General features: G+C 35.9%; 1 protein-coding gene across 1 annotated transcript; it reads left to right on the plus strand.

The window, feature by feature from the left end:
• Positions 1 to 1307: 1307 nt before the first annotated feature.
• LOC123529629 (uncharacterized) lies at positions 1308 to 10665 on the plus strand. The gene is made up of 3 exons (XM_045310030.2): positions 1308 to 1885; positions 5678 to 5914; positions 9645 to 10665. The coding sequence occupies exons 1-3, from the start codon at positions 1402 to 1404 to the stop codon at positions 10031 to 10033; spliced, it is 1110 nt and encodes a 369-aa protein (XP_045165965.2). The 5' UTR covers positions 1308 to 1401; the 3' UTR covers positions 10034 to 10665.
• Positions 10666 to 20157: the final 9492 nt, after the last annotated feature.

The following is a 20157-nucleotide window of genomic DNA, read 5'->3' on the forward strand; positions in this document are numbered from 1 at the left end:
TTTCACAGAAAGTAAGGTAAAAAAAATACCTCGTAATACTGAGCCATCTATAGGCGGACCTGAAAAAATTATTCGGTTATCAGTGAGTCGTTGCATTTGATTTATAACAAAACTCAATGTAACTCCTTCTGTGCTTTTGTCAGTATTTATCTTTTGGGTTTGATCAAAAGGGGAATAACAAAATGCGAAAGAAATATCCAAATATTTTAGAATGAATCAAAGCGCTAAAATGCGTCCGTCTTGTGCCATTCAATATGATAAAACAACACACCTTCAGAATGTCAATGTATTAAAATGTTTCAGCCTCAGAAAATGTCATCAATAAATTATTAACTTCGCCCTTGGCTGAATAATTTTAACCTGGTAGAAAGTTGTATATTACGTACTCGTCAATATTAATATTCCAGTGGGAACTGAATAGGAAACATTTTAGAAAATAAACACCATTGTTGATATACTGGTGACATGGCATGCAACCAGTTAACGTTAATAGTGCATGCCTTTTACTGATCCATGCCCACAATGATGTGATTCAACCAATAGCTGGACGCATTCGGTTTCCTTGTATATTGCCGCGTCTATAGCATTTTTGAAAGGACGAACCGCTGTTTAAATATCTGCGAGAAAAGCATTCCACAATTGTTAAAATTGATTTATCAAACCGATAAAAACATAAAACTGTACTGGCCTAAACATGCTAATAGAAAATAATACGTACTAAAATGGATTAAACTTTCGATTGTAAATGGTCATCAATACAGAGTATTATCCTGTCACTTGCAGTATTTTCGACCCAATATCAGGGTGCCGTATATCTTTCTTGATATACCGTCAGTTGACACGTGACCAGTGATATACGGTCAGTTGATCATGTGACCTTTTGATCGATATTGTCATAAGAAAGGTTGCATTGAAACCATCACCATTGTGTTGGAAATGTCCGAACTAAGAAAATGAGTGGTCAAATAAAGAGATTTTATCCAAAAACGAAGAAGTTGTTGCGATTTTGTCGGTGATAATGTTATTATATAAGTGACGTCATTACGAATATGACGTCATTAAAACGGTTGTCGCACACTTATTTTTGTAAAATAAATTGCTAAATATCGGAAAATGAAGTAATGACAAGATAAATAGAATAATAGGTTAGTGCCTAAGTTGGAGAAAGTTTATCTGGCTCGGCTCCGGACGTTATCAGGTTCGCCTTCGGCTCATCCGATAACCTCCTCCACCTCGCCAGATAAACTTTCTCATCTACGGCACTAACCTATTATTCTCTATTTATATTGCTCTAAAGAATTAAAAACTGAGATGATCTGAAAAATAGTTTACAGTGCGCGGTTCTTCATTTGTTTAAACACGGCTTGCGGTGGACTAAAACTATTCTAGTGTTATAGTGAAATGTCTGCGAGATTTAAAAACTTGTTCATAGGATGCTTTTCTTTATTTTTGATATTTTGTGTTTTAATAGGTTTACGCACAAATACTTTCGGAAATAGCAAGTTACATTTTGGGCCAGCAGTATGGTTAAGACCGATTGTTTATCCAAATTTAGAAGAAACGCAACAACCTTCAATGAATTTAAGTAAAGCAGAAAAGGGTCCGAATATAAAAATATCGAAAGGGCAGAAGCTGTTTGCAACGGGGAGTCAAAGATTAAATGATACGAAACACAAAATTGTTCAAGGTACAAGAAAGAAATACTATCCGAAAGTACAGGTCACGAATGTTGTTGGCAGACTAGGTAATGCCAGTTCGGACGGATCTGTAAACTGTAGCAAGAAGAAAGTGAAGTTATCTCAAACAGTGCTACCTATAACTGGTCTGGTCAGTTTTCCAGGATCTGGAAATACGTGGACCCGGCACCTCATACAACAGATGACAGGTACATCTGCAATGTTTATATTTCATATATTGGTCTAAGCACAGAAAATCTGAACTTTTATCCATAAGCCACCACAAGTGTAAGAATACCCACCCCCACCCCTCCCCATCTACTTGTATATAGATTTGTGGTTGCTTATGGGTAGAATTTTAGGTTCCTGTAGTCTAATTTTGTCTTATGACGGAAATTATTCCGCCTGACAGAGCGCTGATGAGATACATTTGATTAACATCAGTAGATCGATGCCATTTCGTTGATTGATATCTAGGTTTTTAGAAAGTCGTCCGTCGTATAAATAAATGGCTATTGAACAAGGAAGAAATAGCCATTGATTGACCTATTGTGTTTGTTTAACAGGTAGTTAAGTACTTCCAAGGCTATTATATTTACAACCTGTAATGTACCTCAGGGCAACGGGTTTCTTTTACGCCGAACTTTTCGAATTTGCAATATATAATTTTCATACACAATACAGGTATTATCAAATGATCTATAGTGAATACCTTGTCGCATCTGAATAACCAAAGCATTATAATGTAGTAAATATTTTTCTAACATCTTTGAAAACGGTCCTGGTAAGGTTTCTGAGCACGCCAATTACCACACTGGCCATAGCTTTCACAGAAGCGGTGGTTCCAACGCCATGGCGGTGGAGGATTCGTCGCAGAAGCGGTGGAGAATATGGCTGACTGACTATATTTACGCTCTCATCGGTACTTTTTCTAACGAGTGCTTCACGTTTGACTGAAAACAACCAGTGAGACAGGAGCCCACATGTGTACTCTTCCAGCCACAAACACTTGTTCAGTGCAATTCTTTGTCATTAATGTAAACACTGCTGTACAGTTTAATGAGGGACTGCCGTTTTTGTCGAATTTCTACCAGAAATGGTAAAATCTTGTACAAAACGACCCCTGAGCACGCTTGCATCCAAATGTTAGTCTGACACTGTCAAGCAAAAGCTTTTTCTCTGTAATCGGTGATTTTTCATTGCAAGCATACAAAACTATCGACCAAAAATTATTCCAACGCAGTGTGCGGTGGGTACAATTGCAACGCATTACGGTGGATCTTGTTTCTTTAATGTTCACTATGGACTTTAAATTGGAGTAAACAGCATTTTCCCAGAATTTTATTTGTGTTGGGCCATGAAATCACTTTGACATTTGATAGCAACAGAAACTGAAAGTTTAGAATAAATATGATAATGATTTGCACATCCGTAGATACAAAATATCAAGTGACAATATCGATTTTCTAATTAAATGCTGACCACATGCGACTTCTGCATCGTATGATAAACCAACTTGACTAAAGTACAAAACAATAACTAATTCGTAGTATACCATATCAAAATGCCATTGAGCAGCTGTGTTATAGGAGTTAAAACTTTTTACAAGTAGGCTAATTTACCTCATTTTCAACAATATCCTTTTATTTTCAGACGTTTACCACAGAATCTCGAAGTGTCAAGGAAAAAGTTTAGAATTTTTCGTATTGACAAGATGAGATTATTTGATTGCCCTTCGTCCGTCGTCCGTCAGTCGTCTGTCCGTCCGTCGTCCGTCCATAATTTCTTGTGAACACGATAGAGGCCTCATTTTTCAACAGATTTTAATCCTTGAAGGAGACAAATTGTTCACTTTATGAACATGATAGCAGTGGCATTTACTTTTGACTTTAACCACACTTACACACAAATTAAGTCACAATAAGATCTCGGTTCCTATTGAAAACCAGCTAGATTGCATCATATGTTCAAGAGATACTACCCTTGAAAGGGGCAACTTTTCTATTCAGGTCCACTCAGCCATATAAGGTTTCATTTATGCTTGGATATGATACAAACTTGCATCAGTGTAACCAATCATGTGATCGCGCTACGTCATTTTGAGCTCGAAATTGAAAGTGGAAACGTAAACAAAAACTTTCAAATAGTTTTCGAATCATATGCATGGTATAAACACGATATGTAGATTAAAAAACTTACGCCCTGATTTTCAATTTTTGTTTACCTTTCTACTTTCACTTTCGAGCTCAAAATGACGTAGCGCGATCACGTGATTAGGCATAGTGTGCATGGAATTTTTATCTTAATAATCTCTAGGTCAAGTTCGAAACTTGGTCATGTGGGGTCAAAAGCTAGGTCACCAGGTCAAATCAAAGGAAAAGCTTGTTAACACCATACGCCACATTCATGGCCTTATCTTCAGTAATGTTTTTCATATAATTCTATGGCTAAGTTTAACATTGAAAGATAAACGGTGAAACAGAGTAGACATAACTAACAACAGACAAGCAAAAACAAATGTTACAATAAATGAAAGACAAAAACTTAATTCTCCTCTGAAAACTGTCACAGCTCCAATCAAATATATTAAGAGACCTTTAACTCCTTGTTCTAGTGCCAAGAGGACGGCAAAGAATCAACTCATTTCAGTTATTCTTATTATAACAACTGAAGAGAAATTACAGCTGGGAACATACTTAAATATGCTAAACACGATTTAAAAAACTATAAAAATGACAAATTGTTGCAGCATGTGCAGTGTGTTGGAGAATACTGCCCCCCCCCCCCCCAACCTCCCACCCCACACCCCAATGCGTACCCGACTTCGATAGTATTTGGCAAAAACAGAAATAAGGGACAGCAGAAACCCTGTCAGTTTGTATATTAGATAAGTCGGTCTGTTCTATGATGTAAAAGTCGCATGTGGTAAGCATCTAATCAAACGATCGATATTATCAGTTGATATTTTGTTTAAAATAAGGGAAAAGGAAAATGAAGAAAACCTTCATGCGTTAATATAATAATCATAACTGAGGTGTATTTAGTACGAAAGAACATGGCGTTATTTGGCAGTTGATTTAGTAAAATAATAATGGTTTAAAATAAAGTTAACAGAACGGAAGTGCAAGTCAATAGTATATTATTACTAAACATTAAACTTCTATTGCTGTCTGATGTCAAAGTGATTTCATGGACCTACTCCAATCAAAATCCCAGAAAAATGCTGTTTACTTAAGTTAAAAGTCCATAGCTAACATTAAGAAACAAGATCCACCGTAATGCGTTGCAATTGTACCCATCGCACACAGCGTTGGAATCATTTTTGGTCGAGTTTTTCATATCCCTATAATGAAAATTCACCTGTTACGCAGAAATAGTTTTTGCTTGATAGTGCCGTACTTAACGATTTGTTGCAAACGTGCTCAGGGGTCGTTTTGTACAAGATTTTACCATTTTTGTTGGGAATTCTACAAAAACGGCAGTCCCTCGTTAAACTGTACAGAAGTGTTTACATTAATGACAAAGAGTTATTGTGGTTGAAAGAGCACACATGTGGGCTCCTGTCTCACTGGTTGTTTTCAGTCAAACGTGAAAAACTCATTAGAAAACTTTCCGATGACAGCATAAATGTAGTCAGTCGGCCATATTTCTCCACTGCTGCGACGAATCCTCCACCGCCGCGGCGTTGGAACCACCGCTTCTGCGAAAGCTATGGCCAGTGTGATTACGTAGTGATGAATGACGAAACAGGAAAATCTATTTAAGTTGTCGATCATTTTTCCGATATTTGTATTTCATTAATGTTATGAAAATAAAACTCGTTGACATAAATAGTTAACAAGATACACGTTTGCGATCGGTTGTTGCCGGTGTTGTCAAAGATTTCCAATCAAAGGCCCAACAACGGGCTAAGAAATGAAACATTCTAACAATCTAAACATTAATTTATTTCCAGTATTTACACACTCTCTGGAGATATCTATTATAACTTTAAATTGTAGGGCTTGGAACATCCAGTGTGTACTGTGACGAAGGATTAAGAACGCGGGGTTTCCCGTATGAATGTCACCGTGACAGGGCTAAGACTTTGGTGGTGAAGACGCATGAAGGAAGACATTTTAACCTTTTCAAAAAGATAGTGCTGCTTGTGAGGAATCCATACGATGCCCTATTGTCGTATGCAAACTTTGCAAAGGCTGGACACACAGGCCATCCATCAAAACAAGTCTTGATTCAAGGTACATAGTATGTATTAAGCATGCTGCGCTATTGTCGCATTCGCAGGCCGTGCAGCCGTCAAATTAAGAAATAATAAGTTCCCAAACGTGGTTTATCGGAGAATAACCAGAGTTTTGAGTTCTTACACGTAAGAATATATCACGAAGGCCGTGATATATTGCTTCGTATAAGAACGAAAAACTCGGGTTATACTATTCAACGATAAGTCACACTTGGGACCTTATTATTTCGATTCTAACACGAAATAGATTCATGATTCAAGATTCTTTATTAAGTAACGTAAACATATAAACGTTTCTTGTTACATGATACAATAATTTGCTAAATGTAACATACAAACATGACAAATATGTACAAGGACATGGAAAACTACATACAACAACATCTATATTAGTTCTAGATATAAACATGTACATGAAGATGAACTACGGACATCACATTTATTATCATATGAAAAGGAACAACAGTACAATATAATCCTAAGGTTACATGCTATCATGGCTTATAATGATAAAAGTGGGGCATGTAAATGATGGTTAGGGAAAATTGACAGTAAATACATGTCTAATTATGACTATTTATTATACCTTGTCTAATTGCAAATGCTTCATTTATAAACTTACATAGTTTAAATACAACTTCTTAATTTACAGACTAGACTGCATTAGTTCTAGAAATTTTACAACACTTGGTCTACAAACATAATGTCTACTAATATAACGTCTGCGGATTTGGTCATACGCTGAACATATACAAATAAAATGGGACTCGTCTTCAAGATCATCAGAGTTGCATATCATACAATAACGTTGATTATGTTCAATTCTATCATTACCATAACGACCAGTTTCAATACGTAGTTGGTGCGATGATAGTCTTAACTTTGTAAATGGTATTCGTAGCTTAAGTGGTATTTTATCCAAATAGTATTCACGGTTAAAAGATGTTTTAAACAATTTATAAGTGCATAAACTTGGACGTCCAGATACTGTGGTAAACCATACCTGCACAAACTGAATAACAGATCAACAAGTCTTTGCTTAAATAACGCTGGAAATGTATTAGCATTAACAATGTCAGGATTTATCCAAACATTTGAAAAAACACTGTTATCTAACAACGATTTTACTTTAGTTGCCCAATTATTTTTGCCTCTTTGACAATCACTCAACATGGATTCATATAATTTGCTTACAATAACATTATCACAGTTAACAATCTTCAACCAGTATTTTATGATCCTTACGTATCTACCAATATATAATGGGTATCGGCATAACTCGCCGTAGACAGCCATACTGCTACTTGTCTGTTTAACATAGAGTAAAGACTTACAGAATTTCAAATGAATTCTCCCGATTTCTTTACTTTTACTGAAACCCCAAATTTCACTTGCATTATTCAATACAGAACAAACAAAGGCATCGAACAATTGACATAGTGTACTAGGTTTTAATGGCATACCACGTGTATTAACCGGCAATGTATTTAACGCTTTTAAACCTTTTCCAGCTAATGTTTCCTGATTTAGAATAAAACTTCCAGTGTAATTGAATACAGTGCCAAGATAATTGAAATTATCTACAGTTTCTAATTGAACATTATTATAAGTCCATGTTTCGTCATTTTTAAGAGGGCCACGTTTTCTGAATACAACAATTTTACTCTTATCTGGATTTACTTCTAACCCCCAAGTATTACAATAATCATGAAGAAGATCAAGGCTATTCTGCATACTAGTATCAACAATGTTAAAAGAAATGGTAACTACTTTTTATGACCATTCTACGCACCTGGATCGGATGACGTCGTTGCACGCCAGTGGTTTATTGCAGAATAAATCGGGATAGATTTTGCTCTACATGTATGTAGGTTATTTGCTGGTCGTGTTAGAATAATTATTAGACTGATAACAATGAAAGAAACATGCATTAAGTATGGTTGGCTAAAGAAAGACTCGTTAGTTGTTGGTTGTAAAAGAAAGATGCATTTATTCCGTGACAAATGAAAGATGCATTAATTTTGGGTGGCAAAGAAAGGTACATCTTTTCTGGTAACAAAAGAAAGACGGTGACAAAAAAAAACCGACGCGTTAAGGTAATATGCGTGACCTAACGGTTTTCAACGGACTGTTATGAAATTTTGCAAAATTAAAGTTGACGATATTTACGATTGACTGGTATTTTTCCATTTTTCTGTTATTCTCCATTTTGCAGCTGTAAATCTTCAAAAATGACCACTAACGTCATTTTTTAAGCAGAGCGCAAAAGGACGTACTTGACAGGTTTTTTTAAGAAGCGTTTTTATATACAACAAAAATGCGGCAAAAATGTTTTTTTTTTTTTGTTGTTTTTTTTCAAGTTTGTATTAGAATTATCTCTGATATATAATTTGTCAAGTTTATTTCGACGTCACATCGACGGTAAACATTTTATGAACGCAAAACTGACGTCGAGCTTCATCCAAAATTTTGAGTAAAGACGCCCATATTTAAGTATTTAAGAAACTGCCGGGTAGTTTTTTGAATAAATTTTAACAAGCGTGCAAAATTTCAATCGCTATCGATTTTTTTCCATTTTGAGCTAATCTGATTTTTTGGGAAAACAAGATGAGTTATTGCCATCACTTGATCAGCGTCGGCGTCGGCGTTGCATGGTCAAATTTTATGTTTAGGTCAGCTTTTCTCCTAAACTATCAAAGATATTGCTTTAAAACTTACAACACTTGTTCACCATCAATAGCTGATTCTGTACGTAAAGCAAAAACCATAACTCCAGCCTGCTTTTTGCAACAATTATGGCCCCTTTTGGACTTAGAAAATATCAGATTTCTTCATTAAGTTTTGTGTTTAGGTCAACTTTTCTCCTTAATGGTCAAAGCTATTGCTTTAAAACTGTTTGCAGTCATTTACCATTAAAAACTGACTCTGTACAACAAGTACCATAACTCTACATTGATCTTTGCAAGAATTATGACCCCTTTTGGACTTGGAAAATCATATTTCTTGGTGAAGCTTTGTGTTTAGGTCAGCTTTTCTCCTAAACAATGAAAGCTATTGCTTTAAAACTTGCAACACGTGTTCACTATCAAAAGCTGACTCTATACAGCAAGTAACATAACTCCATCCTGCTTTTTGCAAGAATTATAGCCCCTTTTGGACTTGGAAAATATCATAAAAACACACTGGTAGGACAATATTTCTATTATAAAGAGATAAAAATTCAGATGGGCGTCTGTACATGCAAGGCGGTGCTCTTAATTCTAGCTGTTGCAAAGTTATAACTAACTGAATTAAAAGTTTGATATCTTTATTCCAATTCTTTAACGCTTTCTTTATGTAGTGCCTTGTATTTTATATGTTTAGATTAAAATGAAGCCAAAACTATAATTAAAGCTACAATATGTTGCTTTGTAGAAGAACATATTATCGGGAAAAAAGTCAAATTATATACAGTTACTGAATCGACTGTTTGTAACATTTCAGTACTATTTGATTTCACCAAGATCTTTTCATCACGCCTTTGTTCTTTCTAGTACATGCCTTCTACCACCATCAATAATATTGTTTTACATGAAGCTACAATAAAAAGTTTCTATCCTTGAAGTGGTTCGTAAACCATAAGTTGTACAAGACTAAACACTTTACGGCTATATTCTTGTCAAAAACGAAACGGCTATTCAACTGTATGCATTTTGTACTGCTTACTCTGAATATAACTTCTCTTTCAGCCAGCACCAAAATGTTCGAGCACTCTTTGAAATGGTATGTTAACCTGACCAGGAACACCATAAGAAAGTTCAAAGGACCTGTGCATGTTGTACAGTATGAAAGACTTCAAAGTGACATGGCACGTGAGCTGAGAAAGCTTGCCACATTCTTTAATCTAAGTGTCTCTGATAAAGATATAGATTGTACAGTTAAACTTCAGGAGGGTAATTTTCATCGTAAAACAAACGAAGCAAAACATATAGAACTTCTACATACTGTTTACACGAAGGAAAAACTTTTACGTCTACGAGAGGCGGCACGGTATTCAGAGAAACTTTTAAAAGATGCATATAGTGTAGATATTGACTTAGGTGGTAAAACTGAAAAACTGCTTTTCCAGACGTCCTAAAGCATTATGTAAGAGAGTGGTTTATATTGGATATCAAACAAGGTTGTGTGATATGGAAACTAAGTGCCATTAAAATCGTTATTTTCACCATGGAGGTAACGTGCTTGCACATTCAAATGTATTTAAAGGTAAAGTGGACTTCTGCACATTAAAATACTTACTTTCACCATGGATGTTACATGTTTTCACATATAATTGTTATGAAGGGAGACTTACACACCTATTTAACAGGAGGTTATGTACAATCATACATATAAATCTAAACATTTTTTATGTAATTTTGGTTGTATTTAGAGACACAACAACACAATGTAGATCATATGGCAACTTAACCAGCTTTCGATGGATGAGGAATACCTCAGGTACCCCTCCTGGCATTTTTTCAGGCATGGGCGGGCACCTGGGTAGAAACACTGACATTTCGTAAGCCAGCAGCATGACTTCCCCACATAAAGCATTTATACACCCCTAGCGATGTTTTGAACTCGTATCGGTGAGGGGTAAAGGATATTCGAAGTCAGCAACCGTCATGTACCACTTGGTCACTAAATTTAAACAAGAAGTTTGGAGGAAAATTCAGAGTTTATGAACTTAAGAATTTCAGGATTGTAAAGTATATCGGCAATTGTAGTTTAAACACATGGAAGGTCATTACAAAGTGCTGCTAAATGAGAGTTAATTGATGTCTTTTCTGCAAGAGTTCATAGCAAAGTCTTCGAAACTTCTGTGCTAGCGGTGTATGCAAACAAGAGGACCATGATGGTCCTGAATCGCTCACCTCTTCCCACATGACCCAGTTTTGAGTATGAAGTCGTTTTTTCTATTATTTGACATAGTGACCTACTTTTTGAGCTCATGTGACCCAGTTTTGAACTTGACCTAGATATTATCAGGATAAAAATTCTGACCAATTTTCAAGAAGATCCATTGAAAAATATGGTCTCTAGAGAGGTCACAAGGTTTTTCTATTTTTATACCTACTGGCCTAGTTTTTGACCGCACGTGACCCAGTTTCGAAACCTAGATATCATCAAGGTGAAAATTCAGATCAATTTTTATGAAGATCCATTGAAAAATATGGCCTCTAGAGAGGTCAACAGATTTTTCTAATTTTAGACCTACTGACCTAGTTTTTGACCGCAGTTGACCCAGTTTCAAACTTGACCTAGATATTATCAAGATGAACATTCAGACCAACATTCATACAGATCCCATGAAAAGTATGGCCTCTACAGAGGTCACAAGTTTTATTTTATTTGACCTACTGACCTAGTTTTTTAAGGCACGTGACCCAGTTTCAAACTTGACCTAAATATCATCAAGGTGAACATTCTGACCAATTTTTATGGAGATCCATTCACAAGTGTGGCCTCTAGAGAGGTCACAAGGTTTTTCTATTTTTAGACCTACCGACCTAGTTTTTGACCGCACATGACCCTGTTTCGAACTTTACCTATATATCATCAAGATGAACATTCAGACCAACTTTCATACATATCCCATGAAAAATATGGCCTTTAGAGAGGTCACAAGGTTTTTCTATTATTTGACCTACTGACCTAGTTTTTGACGGCACGTGACCCACTTTCGAAAATGACCTAGATATCATAAAGATGAACATTCAGACTAACTTTCATACAGATCCCATGAAAAATATGGCCTCTAGAGAGGTCACAAGGTTTTTCTATTATTTGACCTACTGACCTAGTTTTTGAGGGCACGTAACCCACTTTCAAACTTGACCTAGATATCATCAAGATAAACATTCTGACCAATTTTCATGAAGATCTCATGAAATATATGGCCCCTAGAGAGGTCACAAGGTTTTTCTATTTTTAGACCTACTGACCTAGTTTTTGACCGCAGGTGATCCAGTTTCAATCTTGACCTAGATATCATCCAGATGAACATTCAGATCAACTTTCATACAGATCCCATGAAAAATGTGGCCTTTAGAGAGGTCACAAGGTTTTTCTATTATTTGACCTACTGACCAGGTTTTTGAAGGCATGTGACCCAGTTTCGAACTTGACCTAGAAATCATCAAGATAACGTTCTGACCAATTTTCATAAAGATCTTGTGAAATATATGGCCTTTAGAGAGGTCACAAGGTTTTTCTATTTTTAGACCTACTGACCTAGTTTTTGACCCCACGTGACCCAGTTTCAAATTTAACCTAGACATCATCAAGTTGAACATTCTGACCAATTTTCATGAAGATCTTGTGAAATATATGGCCTCTAGAGAGGTCACAAGGTTTTTCTATTTTTAGACCTACTGACCTAGTTTTTAAAGGCACGTGACCCAGTTTCGAACTTGACCTAGATATTATCAAGATAAACATTCTGACCAACTTTCATAAAGATCCAATGAAAAATGTGACCTCTAGAGTGGTCACAAGCAAAAAGTTTACGGACGGACGCACGCACGCACGGACGCACGGACGACGGACGACGGACACCGCGCGATCACAAAAGCTCACCTTGTCACTTTGTGACAGGTGAGCTAAAAATGCACATTCAGATTTGTTTTATATGGTAGATTTCTATGTTCAACTCAGGTTCTACATTTCTTAAAATGTAAAGGAAATTGACAGTTGTATTCATTTAGTCTTTCAAGTACCTACTGTCAGCTTTTTACTGGTTTATCCAATTCATACATGTTTTTTGAAACTACATTTCTAGGTGTGCAATAGTATATGATTTCATATTTTCATATTCAAGACATTTTATCTTCTTTATCACTACCTCCTTTAAAGGCAAAACTAGCTATTTTGGCCACATATATATAAATGTCATTTGAGCCGACATTTGAGTCATAAGAAAAACATCATAGTGCGTTTGCGACCAGCATAGACCGAGACCAGTCTGTGCATCCGCGCAGTCTGTCAGGAACTATGCTGTTCACTAATGGTTTCTCTAATTGCAATAGGCTTTGAAAGCAAACAGCATGGATCCTGACCAGGCTGCACAGGCTGGTCTGGATCCATGCTGATTGTAAACACACTACATTGTATTTTATTTTTTCTCATGGCATGGTTAATTTGTTTTGAGATGGAATGCTTTACAATAGATCAAAACATACAATTTATTTCACAAAAAAAGCATCGTAAAAAGTAGTTTTTGTCTAATTTGAAGGTTGAAAACCCCACATTTTTCATGTAATTTTTTGTTGTTGTTGTGTGTTTTTTACTAGTTTAAGCAGCAAGTTCATTTGACATAGTCAACAAATAAGCAATATTTCAGAACAACGAAACTGTCAGATTTGCCTTTAATTGGTATGTTCATATCATTATTGTTTCCTTGCTTGTAACTTCAGAAGTGCCTTTATTTTATATTAATAAAAAGCCTTTTAACACAAATATGACCATGATGGTCCTGAATCGCTCACCTGTTCCCACATGACCCAGTTTTGAGTATGACATCATTTTTTCTATTATTTGATATAGTTACCTAGTTTTTGAGCTCATGTGACCCAGTTTTGAACTTGACCTAGATATCATCAAGATAAAAATTCTGACCAATTTTCATGGAGATCCATTGAAAAATATGGCCTCTAGAGAGGTCACAAAGTTTTTATTATTTGACCTACTGACCTAGTTTTCAAAGGTACGTGACCCTGTTTTGAACTTGACCTAGATATCATCAAGGTGAACATTCTCACTAATTTTCATGAAGATCTCATGAAAAATATGGCCTCTAGAGAGGTCACAATGTTTTTCTATTTTTATACCTACTGGCCTAGTTTTTGACCGCACATGACCCAGTTTAGAACTTGACCTAGATATCATCAAGGTGAACACTCAGACCAATTTTCATGAAGATCCATTGAAAAATATGGCCTCTGGAGAGGTCAAAAAAATTTTCTAATTTTAGACCTACTGACCTAGTTTTTGACCGCAGTTGACCCAGTTTTAAACTTGACCTAAATATCATCAAGATAAACATTCAGACCAACTTTCATACAGATCCCATGAAAAGTATGGCCTCTAGAGAGGTCAAAATGTTATTTTTATTATTTATCCTACTGATCTAGTTTTTGATGGCACATGACCCAGTTTCAAACTTGACCTTGATATCATCAAGGTGAACATTCTGACCAATTTCCATGAAGATCCATTCAAGGGTATGGCCTCTAGAGAGGTCACAATGTTTTTCTATTTTAAGACCTACTGACCTAGTTTTTGATCGCAGTTGAACCAGTTTCAAATTTGACCTATATATCATCAAGATTAACATTTAGACCAACTTTCATAGAGATCCCATGAAAAATATGGCCTCTAGAGAGGTCACAAAGTTTTTTTTATTATTTGACCTACTGTCCTACTTTTTGTTGGCACGTGACCCACTTTCAAACTTGACCTAGATATCATCAAGATGAACATTCTGACAAATTTTTATGAAGATCCATTCACAAGTATGGCCTCTAGAGAGGTCACAAGGTTTTTCTATTTTTAGACCTACTGACCTAGCTTTTGACCGCATGTGACCCAGTTTCAAACTTGACCTAGATATCATCAAGATGAACATTCAGACTAACTTTCATATAGATCCCATGAAAAATATGGCCTTTAGAGAGGTCACAAGGTTTTTCTATTATTTGACCTACTGACCTAGTTTTTGACGGCATGTGACCCAGTTTTGAACTTGACCTAGATATCATCAAGGAGAACATTCTGACCAATTTCATGAAGATCTTGTCAAATATATGGCCTATAGAGAGGTCACAAGGTTTTTTCTATTTTAAGACCTACTGACCTAGTTTTTGACCGCAGGTAACCCAGTTTCGAACTGGACCTAGATATCATCAAGTTGAACATTCTGACCAATTTTCATAAAGACCCCATGAAAAATGTGACCTCTAGAGTGGTCACAAGCAAATGTTTACGCACGGACACACGCACGGACGGACGACGGACGCTGCGCGATCACAAAAGCTCACCTTGTCACTTTGTGACAGATGAGCTAAAAAAGTTAGAGCTATCTTATCTGTTATCAAATTTGTATGAAATTTTGTAGTTGCACATTTTCCGTAAAAGTTTTATAGAATCTGCTTAAGAAATTTTGCCACTAATTGGTTTGCTGCAAAAAAAAACTAGAACTGAGTGGTAGTGACTAACATCCCATTCCACAAAAAAATACTGCTCAGTGTCACAGAAGAATTTCCTTTTGGGAAGTGAAAGCTACTTAGATATTAAAACATGTGAAAGCATTGAATGTTAAGAACTCTGCCAAGTGGGACAATATACGCCAAAAAATACTGCTCAGTGTCACAGAAGAATTTCCTTTTGGGAAGTCAAAGCTACTTAGATATTTAAAACATGTGAAAGCATTAAATGTTAAGAACTCTGCCAAGTGGGACAATCTACGCCTGAAGATTTACTTAAGAGGATGGGAGCAAAATTTAAAGAACTTGACTGTTGACACCCAAAGGACTGTAACAACAAAGGGAAGAACTTAAGAAAAAAAAACAATCTAAGTCCACAAAATATATTCAAAGTCCACAAAAAATCCTTACCAGGTACAGGTATGTCAAAATACACCTAAAGGTACCATCCATGTTGTACCACAGAAAAGTGGCCTTGGTTTTTCCCTACCGCCAGTAATAAAAAAGATTTAAAATAAGCTATTTATAGTTACATAAAAGGGAAGTAATTCTAAACAAAAATTATTGTAAGTGAACAAAAAAGGGATCTGCGAAATAAAAACAAGAGCACTGCAATGCAGAGTATTATACACAAAGTAAAGTCATATATGACCTTTGACCCCTAAGTGTGACCGTGACCTTGAAGCGAGTCATCCAAAACATGCGCTCTGCATGTTGTTTAGTGTGGTGAACATTTTTGCCAAGTTTCTTTTAAATCCTTCCAGCAGTTCAAGAGTTACAGAGCAGACACGAAACAAACTGATATGACATTTGACCCCTAAGTGTGACCTTGACCTTGAAGCAAGTCATCTGGAACATGCGCTCTACACGTCATCTCAGTGTGGTGAATATTTGTGTCAAGTTTCTTTGAAATCCTTCAGGGGGTTCAAGAGTAACAGAGCGGACACGAAATTGCTAACAGACGGACAGAGGGACAATGTGGCTATAACGTAATACGTCCCTTTGGGCGTATAAAAATGAAATAATTTTATCAGTATTATAGACAAAAATTATGATTCTGAAGGTTTTTATTGCTTTTTGTTATTTTTCATTGTCCTAAGTTTCATCCAAATCTCTTCTAATTCACACAAATTATTAAAATATTATGCAAACAAAAGGGAATTAACGAGTAAAGAAAAGTTAACCAAGGAAATACACTTCTGTGGTATTAAATTACTAATACCATGGCATTCATTTTTTATTTTTCACTATAACAATCCATTAGCTAGCTGAAAACATGTATTAAATGAGCAAGATGACCCCATCCCAACAAAAAGAAAATTAACTTTAGTTCTTAAGCACTTCAATTTTGTGCCACTGACCCCAAAAATAATAGGATTTTGCTCTAGTCAAGGTGTGATGTTTGAAAGCCATACCTAGCATATTTTTAGGCTCTGAAAATGAAATCAAAAATACAGTCCTTCTAACTTGACCTTGAAACTCCAAACCGAAAGAGCCTTGATTGCCTTGATTGCCCAAGATCACTCATTTGATATTCACAGTTGGATTGAATAATTTTGGAATCAGGACAAGGCTGAGATACCATTTTAAAATCAGGCCAGTAGTTTCAGAGGAGCTCTTCAACTTTTTCCGAATAGCCAAGTGGTAAAACTAGCCCCGCAACCTGGTGGCCATATGTTTAAAGGGAACAGAAAGATTTGAGGGAACTGAAGAAGATCAGAATGGAGGCCAGATTGGGACAGACAATGGGTTTAACATGATGATTATCAATCCCACAAAATATAAACATTAGAAGACATAAACGCAGATTCAAGAATGGCGGAGTACACATGCTGATCAAAAGAACTACAGAATCCAGAACTGGGTCAATTGGAACAGTGTGGCTGACTTTGGCCAATCAGTAATGATTAGACAAAACTATGAACTGTACCATGTGATGAGACAATAAGTGTAAAAACAACATAACTAAACAGCATTGACAATAACTTTAGACCATCTTAATCATCTTTGAAAATGCCTGCCCATATGATTCGTCCGTGGTAAGAATAGTTAATGGAAACACACACACACAAAAGCAAACAATATGACTAAGTTTCATCTATGCCAGGTATAAAATACGTTAACAAGGTATTTCCATTATTTGATGCCGAGACCTAGTTTTTTTTTATCTAATATGACCCAAAAGATTTGTTAAAGACAAACACTTTTCCCAAGTTTTATGTAAATCAAGTTGACAATGTGGCCTCCAGACTGTTGACAAAGTTTTCCTATAATTTGACCCAGTAACCCAGTTTCTGAACCAATATGATCCAAATTCTACCTTCAACAAGATTTCTGTAAGAGAAACAAGCTCAACAAGTATCATGGAACTACATGTAGTATCATGTAAATCAGGTATAATGTGGCCTAAGAACTGTTAATAAGGATTATCTAGAACTTGACCCAATGACCTTGTTTTTGAACCAAGACGTCCCAGTTTTAATCTTGACCCAGATTTTACAAAAGTAAACATTCTAACCATTATTTATGCTTAAAAAGTTTAAAATGTGACCTCTAGAGTGTTAACAAGATTTCTGTGATATAATTTATATTATCCAGGAAACTGGCATTTTGGCCTTAGGTGACCTAATTTTACAAATTCTCACCAGTTTTTACGAAGATCATATAGAAAATGTGACCACTAGGGTGTTGACAAGGGTATATAATTTGAACTTGTGATTTAGTTTTAAACCCCAAATGACCAAGTATCAAACTTGTTCTATTAGATCTGATTGAGGCCAATGTTCCGACCAAGTTTGGGATAGAATTATGATCTCTAAATAGCAAACTAGATGCCCACGGGCAACATGTCGAGTCCGCCAGCTGTCAAAAGGACTGGGAGTTGCACATGATACTCCCTGTCTCATTGAGGCCAACATTAATGCCAAATAAAAAAGAGATTGCAAAAAGTTACAATATAAGTTATTTAAAGTAACAACTAAGGGACGTAAATCTTTAAAAAAAAATTAAAGTCCACATAAAAATCCTCACGAGTAGAGATAGGTCAAAATTCACCTGAAAATTGGATGTAACATGCATGTTGTACTACAGAAAAGTGGTCTTGATTTTTCCCTACGACCAGTAATAAAAAAGTTACAAATATAAGCTATTTATAGTAACAACAAAGGGAAGTAATTCTACGATCTTGCACATGACACTCCACCTCATGATGATGAACAATTGTGCCAAGTTACATCAAATCCCTCTATGCATCAAAAAGAAATGCTCCAGACAAAGTCATTCTTGTATCTGACTTTTGACCTCTACGTGTGACCTTGACCTTAGACCTAGGGACCTGGTTCTTGCGCATGACACTCCGTCTCATGGTGATGAACATTTGTGCCAAGTTACATCAAAATCCCTCCATGCATGAAAAAGAAATGCTCCGGACAAAGTCATTTTTGAATTTGACCTTTAACCTGTGTGACCTTGACCTTTGAGATAGGAACCTGGGGTTTGCGCGTGACACTCCGTCTCACTGAGGTTAACATTCATGCCAAATATAAACAAGATTGCTTCATGCATGTCAAAGTTATGGTCCGGACAAACAAATCCGGACGGACGCACGCACGGATGCACGCATGCATATACACCGAACAGCCATTTGGACAACTATGTCTTCACATCCGCAAGCGGGCTCGACAAAAATGTTGACTATGAAGATGAACACATGGTATCAAAACAGCTCATCTCGAGTATATAGTAGTCAGGCTAGTTAATTACTACTGTTTGCAGATCAAATTGCCCTTTCGCCTTTTCTTAAATCGATAGACTTGAACCTTTACGTCACAAAAGCATCGATGCTTAATCTATTTTTGGATCTCGTCTATACAGGTAACTCCGCCTTTCCGATATGAGTGAAAAAAAGTACTGAACGAATTTGTTTACATTGGCTGCATCATCGAGAAATGATGATTTAAATACTCCTCAATACTGTTGGAACAGGTGTTTAACCGGATTGTAACAGATGTGCCATATCTAATCTTCATTAAGAATTTAAATGAATCTTGCCACAATGCACACTACATTTAGGTAGCGTGGATGTGAAAAAAGAAACTCTCTTATATTACAGGCCTTTTCCTGCCTAAATTTCAGTACATTTTACTTCAGAATTTTCTTTTAAATAATGTATCTCGTGTTTAGTTTTCACTATAAATATAAAACGTGCCTGACTCGGGTTGTTGGATTCACTCATCATTGATTGAAGGGCATAAGTTCGAATCCCGGAACCGACCATGCCTCTTTAGTTGAAAAAAAGTTGGCAATTTCTTATGGAATATGTGAGTCTTAGTCTAACGCGATCCTAGGAAACAGTTATGAGTTATTTTCTCCACTCGAAAGAAATTGTCATCAGATTTGGGTTTAAATGCTGATTTTGTTGCGAATATGAGATAATTTCAAATAAAACTTACATGTATCAAAAGGTAGTCCAAATAATTGTACTCAAGAGTTGAATATTGTTAATTTTTTGACTGGTCGATATCCCCTTTAGGTAGACAACGTAAAATATCAAAATGTAAAATCGGTCTTCCCGAGGTCTCATTATTTAGACTAATCAAAACTTTCAAAAGGGGGATTCAGTTCCTCATTAATTTATGTAAAAGTTATCATAATTTCCCTTAACATGATTAACGTTACACATATGTGCAAGCAATAAAACCAATAACTTGAAATGACGGTGTGCTGTTATTTATCCTTATTATTTTGGTCCTTTTAGAGTGACCGTCACAAATATAAAACAAACTAAACATCGAATTATTTTGACTTAATAATATGTGAGTCTATAACTGGTTCTTTCCATGAACGAAGACAAGGCTTAGCAACTGCCTGTATGTAAATAACTGAAATAGTGTTTTAACGACTTCAAACAGGGACATAAATAGATATAATACATTATTCCTGCTTCAAATAAATAGACTAGTAGATAAATTCGCATACACATAAACCCCACCAAAAAATAAAATAAAAAAGATGGAGT

The sequence above is a fragment of the Mercenaria mercenaria genome, chromosome 1, assembly GCF_021730395.1.
Source record: "Mercenaria mercenaria strain notata chromosome 1, MADL_Memer_1, whole genome shotgun sequence".
In the NCBI taxonomy this organism is placed as follows: domain Eukaryota; kingdom Metazoa; phylum Mollusca; class Bivalvia; order Venerida; family Veneridae; genus Mercenaria; species Mercenaria mercenaria.

Coding starts and splice junctions, on each gene's coding strand:
- LOC123529629 (XM_045310030.2), top strand. CDS start 1,402: ATGTCTGCGAGATTTAAAAACTTGTTCATAGGATGCTTTTCTTTATTT. Junction 1,886..5,677: donor CCTCATACAACAGATGACAG/GTACATCTGCAA, acceptor TTTAAATTGTAG/GGCTTGGAACATCCAGTGTG. Junction 5,915..9,644: donor AAAACAAGTCTTGATTCAAG/GTACATAGTATG, acceptor CTTCTCTTTCAG/CCAGCACCAAAATGTTCGAG.